The sequence below is a fragment of the Anolis carolinensis genome, chromosome 5 (genome assembly GCF_035594765.1).
Source record: "Anolis carolinensis isolate JA03-04 chromosome 5, rAnoCar3.1.pri, whole genome shotgun sequence".
NCBI classification, from domain to species: domain Eukaryota; kingdom Metazoa; phylum Chordata; class Lepidosauria; order Squamata; family Dactyloidae; genus Anolis; species Anolis carolinensis.
The window spans coordinates 173,501,030-173,509,760 of record NC_085845.1 but is presented as its reverse complement, the minus strand read 5'-3'; the positions used below and the strand labels follow the sequence as shown (position 1 = coordinate 173,509,760).

At 41.7% G+C, this 8,731-nt stretch overlaps 1 protein-coding gene across 1 annotated transcript; it reads right to left on the bottom strand.

The window, feature by feature from the left end:
* Positions 1 to 4,730: 4,730 nt before the first annotated feature.
* On the bottom strand, positions 4,731 to 8,383 carry LOC100563018 (noggin-1-like). The gene has a single exon (XM_016994196.2). The coding sequence runs from the start codon at positions 6,007 to 6,009 to the stop codon at positions 5,098 to 5,100; it is 912 nt and encodes a 303-aa protein (XP_016849685.1). The 5' UTR covers positions 6,010 to 8,383; the 3' UTR covers positions 4,731 to 5,097.
* Between the last annotated feature and the right edge of the window lie 348 nt (positions 8,384 to 8,731).

Here is an 8,731-nt window from a genome sequence, read left to right as displayed (position 1 = left end):
CAGTGTACCAAAGGTCAATAATTCTTAGGGTCTTGCTTTTCCTTCTTGTGATTCGGAACAATTACAGTCTGTTTCCAGAGCACTGCATTTATACCTGTATGGTGATTTGGGTAAACACTTCAGTTAATGTCAGGGTCCAGTGCTCAGGAGAATATTTGAATATTTCCGTTGGCATCATGTTTTCTTCTGGGCTTTGCTCAGAACAAAAAAACCAAGATGACATCAACTGACACAGACACAGAAGACCAATAGAGCAAACACGTAGTTTTGGAAACAATAAAAAGGTGGGTCCCTAGAGATACTGCTCTGTAAAGCCTGCTAAAATGAATATACCATTGTTATGATGAAACTTGCCCAACAATTCCCAGTCAGAATAAGTACATATCAGTAGAAGTGATATCCCAAAATTGCTTCTCATTCTTTTCCCAACAGTTACGGCTAACAGTTTTTATTGTGTTTTAACATACTGGAATGTATTTTTTTCTGTTTTAGAAATGCCTTATAGGATAACCTCACAAAGGCTAAAAATATCAGAAGTAATATTCATATTTCTGTTGAGACTAATCCATTATTGCTAGTCAAGCATTTCTAAAGTGTAGATCAAATCATCTATTGGTTTGATCTACTCTATTAGGATTAAATTGTTTATTACAGATGAGTTTGGGTGTAAGATTTTGAGTAGTGGTTTGATAAGCAGGTAAAATATTTAGATTAGTGTCTAAAATATCCTGACAAAGAAATGAAAGTATGTGTAAAGAAGTTAGAGATGCCCAAATGAACTGGCCACCGTATTATGCCATTTAAATGATGAGAAGGACATACAGGGTGAGTCATTTCAAAATTAAGTAGCAGCAACACAGGAGTATTTTTTTCATGTCAGGGTGACTTGAGAAACTGACTTGAGAAACAGGAAAATGACCACTTTCAACCCTGTTGTTAACTTCAAATCTGTGAATGTCAGGAAGCAGATTGGCAGAAGCTGCCATATAATTTATTCTGCTACCTCCCCTGTTTATGACATAAGTATAGACTCCAAATGTTATGCCATGCTAGTTTCCATTAAGACATTCAAAAGGTGCAAGGAAAGATTTCTATAGACCATGTATTCATTACTGTTGAAACAGCTCTATGTGAGGCTGCCTCTGAAGAGTGCTTGGAAACTTCAGCTGGTCCAAAAAGCTGCAGCCAGGTTGCTAACTCAGGCTGGTTACAGGGAGCAGACAACCCTCTGTTGCAGCTGCTCTACTGGCTGCCAGTCTGTTTCCGGACACAACTCAAAATGCTGGTTATAACCTTTAAAGCCCTGGTAGATGGTTCAGGTCCAGGCTATTTGGCTGACCACATCTCCTTGCATGCCTGGACCCTGAGATCTTCAGGAGAGGCCCTTCTCTTGGTCCCACCTCCATCTCAAGCCTGGTTGGTTGGAACAAGAGAGAGGGCCTTTTCGGTGACTGCCCCTCAACTCTGGAACTCCCTGCCCATGGAAGCCAGAATAGCCCCCTCCCTGCTGTCCTTCTGACGGCAGGTTAAAACCTTTTCATTCAGGCAGGCTGTTAAAGATGAAGGTTTTAAAGATCAATTCAGGGGGGTGCTGTGGTTTTTAACTTTGAATTTGTTTCAATGGTTTTTAACTGGGAATTTTAAAAGACTGTTTATATTTAATTCTGTTTTAATGTTCACATTTTTGTACATTTTAAATGGTTATGCTGATACTTTAATGTAAAACCGCTTTGATAAAGCCAGGTATAAATAAATATAATAATAATAATACAAACAACAACAACAACAACAGCTGTCCTGGTCACATGTTCTTACTTGAATAACATTACAAAGGCAGTTCTAGGCACAGCACAAAACCTGCAAAGCTCATGAGAGATACCCCCAAACAAGTCTGCTATCTCTTTTTAACCATCCGTTTTAGGACTATAACCGAATGTTATTTATTTTATTTCTGACATTTATATCCCGCCCTTCTCACCCGAAGGGACTCAGGGCGGCTTACAACAGTGGCAACCATTAGATGCCCATACAAATCAATATAAAACAGCACATAAAACAGTTAAAACTATTAAAATACATTGTGAATTAAAAATATACGTTTCAAACATAAAATCAGATCCGTTGCCCATTGGCTAAAGAATATCTATCCAGCCCCAGTGGCGAAGTGCATTAAAACACTGAGCTGGAGACCGAAAGGTCCCAGGTTGAATCCCTGGGAACAACGGTAGCAGCCGCTGTTAGCTCCAGCTCTTGCCAACCTAGCAGTTCAAAAACATACCAATGTGAGTAGATCAATAGGTACCACTCCGGCGGGAAGGTAATGGCGCTCCATGCAGTCATGTTGGCCACATGACCTTGGTGTCTATGGACAACGCCGGCTCTTTGGCTTAGAAATGGAGATGAGCACCAACCCCCAGAGTCAGACATAACTGGACTTAACGTCAGGGGAAAACCTTACCTTACCTTATTCAGCTTTTCTCTTTTCTCCTCAATCGTTTTATGGAGCTGTTTGGCATCCTTTATGGGCTACTCCGGATCAAAACATTTTGGCTAGCGCAACACAGTCTCTATAAGCTGCCAGTGTAGCTGTCTTGTTCACTGTTCTAAGCATGTTAACCTCTGTGTGTCTTTATGAAAAGTTCAGAAGTGACCTTCTCTATTTCTCTTGTGATTACTTTGTCACATTAATTTCCAAGCCCATTGATCCTCTCAAGCACATGCTCTATACCAGACATGGGTAAACTTTGGCCCTCCATGTGTTTTGGACTTCAACTCCCACCATTCCTAACAGCCTCAGGCCCCTTCCTTTTCCCCCTCAGCCGCTTAAGCTGGGATTTCATCTAAACATTAGGAAAAACCTCTTGATAAGAGCTGATGAAACAAGATGAATGCTTGGAAATGAAAGGTGGCTGTAATATTTAAGATTCAGCAGATAAAAGGGGGGTTAATAATGCAGTTGCCATTGATCATAATGCCCATGTCTATGTAGAGATCACAACTAACTCTTCTTATTAGTTCTGAGCTGCTTAGCTAGTTTCTGGGCAATTATATTGCACAGCAGGTTGCTGTTTGAAAGTCTCATGATGTAACCAGCAGCATTCATGTTTAACACAATATGTCTTTCCATAAAGCACAATGTACTGCTGAAGCGATGTGTTCTCTATCCTGCCTACAACACAAGTACATGTCTATACACATTCAAACATCTGGTTTGGACAATCCCTTTCAAAATTGCATTTTTGAGTCCCAGTATGTTTGCTGCATTATGTTTCATTCTCTGTTCCTCCAATTCAATCACTCTCCATTCTCATCACAATATTACAGGACTTTTGTTCTCTTAATTACTACATTCCAATCTCATTCCAATCCCAGAGGGATCTTACTGAACCACAAACAGTCGGTAAAGTTGCTTTCAGCTTGAATTTTCCTCTGTAACATGGAAAGCAGTGATCATTTTGAAATTGTGAGGACAAATTAGATCAAGGTAACAATAGCCTAATTGGTACTCAAGAGAGCTAAAGTAATCATTATAGAGCCAGCACATTCTTCTACCCTCCTTCCATTGTCCCACTGTGTCTCTTCTGAAAACTTGCTTTCTGCCCCTGGGGCTTTTGTGATGACAAATTGTGTAGTCCTATTGCATATCATTAATTGAGGGGTACTCGGATCTACAATACAGACCGTAAGAAACAAAGCCCTAATGCATTTACTGACTAGACTGTGCTGGTGGTATTTCTGTACTTCAAACCATGGGTACAATGGAACTAACTCCCAAATAACTCTACATAACTGCAACCCAAGAATTCAGCCTGGTTGGTTAGAATAATGTTCCTACAGCTGGAGTATTCTGAGAATAGTAGCTTTTCTGAGCTTTTAACCTTCTTCAGTATAATGTCCTTTGGACGCATTTGACCACAACTTTCAGCCATAGGGCTGTAGACCAATGCATCGGAAAGGCACCAGGATAAGGAACACAGGCATCTGATTCTTTAAATTACTGGTCGGAATCAAGCAACCCTCCATATATTTTTCTACAAGTCATAGCTACCTTAACCAGCCTAGCTAATGGTGTGGAATGATGGAGTTACAGTCCAATATCTGGACAGCTGGATGATTCCCATATTTGTCTTAAATGCATCTGAAGAACAGACAAGCAAATTGAGGAGCAGCTCTTCAGTATCAAAAGACTTATCAAATTAAGAAGCAGTCCTTCAATATCAAAGAACAGAGTCATCCCTCCATCTTTGTAGTTGCCCTACTACATTTAGAATGGGAAGTGCCACCACCATTTTGGGGTACAAAGCATTGAAATTCTCACAGATAATTTCCACTGGGAGATTAAAAACAGAGCTATTGTGCACACTTCCACTCATTTCAGCAGAGTCTATATGGGAAACATCAAGGTGAACTGCACCATACATTTCAATTACCTAAGATAACGATGGGGAAATTTTAGTCTTCTAGCTGTTTGACTGACAACTCTAGTCTGACCTGTCCAGCATGACAAGAGATTGAGGGATCTGTACCACAAAACATCAAGAGAATTAAAGGTTTTCCAACCCTGATCTACAACTTACCAGAAGATATAAGATACAAAGAAAACTGTAGTCCTACCATTCAATAATATAGCAGTTGCCCTGGCTCCAGGGATGAAATGATTAAGCTAATTATTCCAGATATTTATTAAATACATTTATTTCTTCACAGGAACATTTTCCCTCTTGAGGTGACAACCACGATTTGTTGACTTTTGCCTCATGGAACATCAGTGCTCAATTCTGTTCGGTTTCTGCTGCCAACTTATCAAAATAGTTGTCAATCCAAAAAAGATGTTTTGCCTTCGCTTCAGTTGCCTGAGCTCTTTTCCTGAAATATGGCCATAATTCCCAATATGTTGTTCACTCTTGTTGTGGTACATAAAGTACATAGAATGGCAGCATACCTCTTTCTTTCATCTTCTGCTACAGCTGCCTTTTAGGTCAAATGCCTTGAGATTTTTCTTTCATCATGATTACCAGGTTTGAGCTGGGTGGCAACTGGCAGGAAATCCTTAAGAAGCTCAAACCTGATCATGTAGAACCTTGATGCCATCTTGTATCAGCAGGAACACTTGCAGGTTGCCACCACAGGGTAAGGGACTTGCCTCCAAGCACATTGCTGAAGAGACTTCCGAGGACCAAAGGTTTGGTCCCTGCTAACCCAACAATGCCATGCTAACAGTTTGATGTGGGTTACCTGGGCAGGATGACAGGTCATGCCAGGAGGCCAAGAGCAACTGGCATGATTAAGATCACACTCTGTATGACGTACCCAGCGGGGCCAGAAAATGGATCCCATATTCACCCAGGAAGAGGTCAGATGGCAGGTAGCACTGTCCACTAGCCATTGGTGGAGGTGGTCAACGAAAGATTGACTCTGGTTATGGGAGGTCCTGTCCCTAGAAGACAAAAGTTCAGAAAGATCTAACTGCTTTGCCTCCTGCAGGAGCTTCTTCCGAAATCGGGCTGTACGTTCAGCCAGGTCCACACTCAAGGTGCCCAAATAATCTAGGCTGGTATTTTGATCTCGTGGATCTTCAACAGACATCCAGAAAGGGTCATAGGAAGATCCTAACAGTTTCATCAGCCGAGTGGTACGCAGACGCTTAGGTTTGGGTATGTAATGATGGTAGTCTTCAGGGGAGAGAGACAGGCTGTAGGGCTTTGCTTGGGTGCCCAGATCACTCCGGATGAGATGGATGTCAGGGTTGGATTGAGCCATCTTGTTGAGTTGATCATGAGGTTGAGAAGACTCACTTGGGAAAACCTTCCGTGCTTGAGAGAGGGAAGTTGTTTCAGCATAAGGAGATCTCTGGCAGCAGGTCTCCCTCATCTTGCAAAGTAGCAGCACACTTGCTAAAAGTGCTGTGACATGCATGACTACCACTGCTGCTTCAAGATGAATGTCTCTCTTAACTGCAGCAAACTTTACCCTGTAGGTTGCTTCTCTCCACCCTTTTTTTGTTATCATCAGATCCCTTTGGCCAAGAGTTTACCAGCTTCCCTTTCCCCTAGTTACATGCTTTGATATCAGACAGAACTGCTGTTCTCAGTGAGATAAAGAACTGAAGATGGGAAAATTACCCACCTTATTGACCAACTGGGAAAAGTGTGTGTGAGATGCTTGAATTGGTTGATTGGCTGATTGCATGTATATTTTGCCTTCCCTTTGCTTTATTTCAATTCAAGATTATTTTCTTTTTTCCTTACAACAATCCTGTAAGGGTGAGCTGAAGGGAAAGTAGTCCAAGAATCATTCAGTGAGTTTCATGGCTCAGCAAGGACTTGAACATTGTATTTCCTAACTCAGCATCCCAGTAATTATACCACACTGGTTTTCTGTGCTTTTAATGGTATGATAATGCTCATAATGGGTGCAGAAAATCCTGGTGGTGGTATATATGATTAACAGAAATTGTCAAAGGTGTGTTATTAGAAGATGGTTTTCTTGGCCATTGGTTGACACCATCCATGTATGAAATGGGATGGGAGTCTGCACAGATTACCTGAAACAACGACAGAAGTAACAACAGAACCAACTTTCATGCCTACAGGGTACATATCACAGTTTTGGCTAAGCTGAAAGAGGTATTAAAATGGTGTGCTCTGTGCTTAACGGGGCATATTGACAAGGCCACATACTTCAACATGCATTGGTTTCCATGGCAGCAAAGCCCTTGCATTCAAGTACATTTCCTAACTCCCATTGTTTCTTCCTCCTGCATAACGTTCAACTGTATGTGTGACCCACACAGAGAAATCATCCTCACCTGACAACAAAAACATCTCAATCCTATGCTATAAAAGTAAAAAGGATCCATACTCAGTTCAGACTCAGGCCATTACTTCAGATGGCAGATACTGGTGGGCAGTAGCATCTTCTAGCTGTTTCACCTCAACTTCCCAACACCTCCCATGCCTTTGTACTGAGATGCATTTGCCACATGGCTGGTTCCACACTCTCTAATCCAGCCTGCTGCCACCATACTTGGTGATAGAATCACAGAATCATAGGGTTGGAAGAGACCACATGGGCCATCGAGTCCAACCCCCTGCCATGCAGGAAAAGCACCATCAAAGTCTCCCTGATATATGGCCATCCAGTCTCTGTTTAAAAGTTTCCAAGAAAGCAGCTTCCATCACACTCTAAGGCAGAGAGTTCCACTGTTGAACAGCTCCTACAGTCAGGAAGTTCTTCTTAATGTTCAGGTGGAATCTCCTTTCCTGTAATTTGAACTCATTGGTCCGGGTCCTAGTTTCAAGGACAGCAGAAAACAATCCTCTCCCTCTTCCTTATGACACTCTTTCACATTTTTATGCATGACTATCATGTCTCCTCTCAACCGTTTCTTCTGCAGGCTAAGCATAGCCAGTTTTTCAAGACGCTCCTCGTAGGGCATGGTCTCCAGACCTTTGATCATTTTAGTCACCCTCTTCTGGACACCTTCCAGCTTGTCAACATCTCTTTTGAACTGCGGTGCCCAGAAGTGGACACAGTATTCTAGGTGAGGTCTAACCAAAGCAGAATACAAAGACACCATGACTTCCTCTATCTAGACACTATACTCCTTTTGATGCAGCCAAAAATTCCATTAGAGATGATATCCTAAGTTTATTGCCAGTGTTGAAATAAAGTCCATTGACCAGCTCAGCTGAGACAACCCTCTTGTTATTTTGCTTTAGGCAGCATGATGTCTTGAATAAGCCTTGCAAATAGATCAGATGTAAAGTTTAGATGTTTGAGATGGCCATATTATTGTTATTGTTGTTATTTATACCCCGTTTTTTCTTTCCATAACGAGATTTAAAGCGGCCATAGAATCTGTGAACATTACATTTTTGGCAAACAACTCCGGAGTGGTCATTGTTTGATTGTGGTAGATTTGCCCTCCAGATCCCCCCTTGCAGGTTTGATACACTTCAGCAATCTCATCTCAAAAAATTCTTTCTTTTGTATCATCTTGTTATGCGATTTCAGCTCTGCTAAAGCGCAGGTCCAGAGCCTGGAGTGTCAAGCTTCCAAAAGGCCAGATGAGACACGTCTTGTATAATCAAATATATTTATTCTCCTCGGTCAAAGAGGTTATCAGTGGCGTCTGCACTCCAAAGAACTGACATACCTCAATGCAAACATACAGACATATTTATAGCACTTTGACAGCTATTCGAGACTACCTTGCTGGCTTCTGATTGGTCCAAAATGTGGCCAGCTAGGATTCAGTCCCTGGTTGGTATGGGGCTCCAGTTGTAACAGGAAATTTAATAAACTCTCATTGGATGATTTTGTAGACTTGTGTCCATTTTTGGATCCACCTAGGAAATGGGTGCAATTGGAAAGGAACCTGGTGGGGCAGGAGATAATGAGCTGGAATGGGTTGTGATATCCCAGTTCTGATTAATACAATGAGTGCCGGTTGGCTAAACAAAACGGGTGCTCAAGGTGATGGCCATTTCAATGGGAGCCCCAAGAGGTAGTCTAATTTGGTGACAGAGAGAAGGAAACATTTCCAGGACTAAACCAGAACAGACCAGGAAAAAAACAGGAAAAGAGCCAGAGGCTTTTGTGTAAGCTCACTGTGTATCTCATATGTCTTACCGGGGTATTGTGAGAGGATTATGATAATCATGAGGCAGCTTCCTGAAATCCGGGATGGGGTGAGGGAAAACATTCCTGGGGAAATTCATGAAAAAGG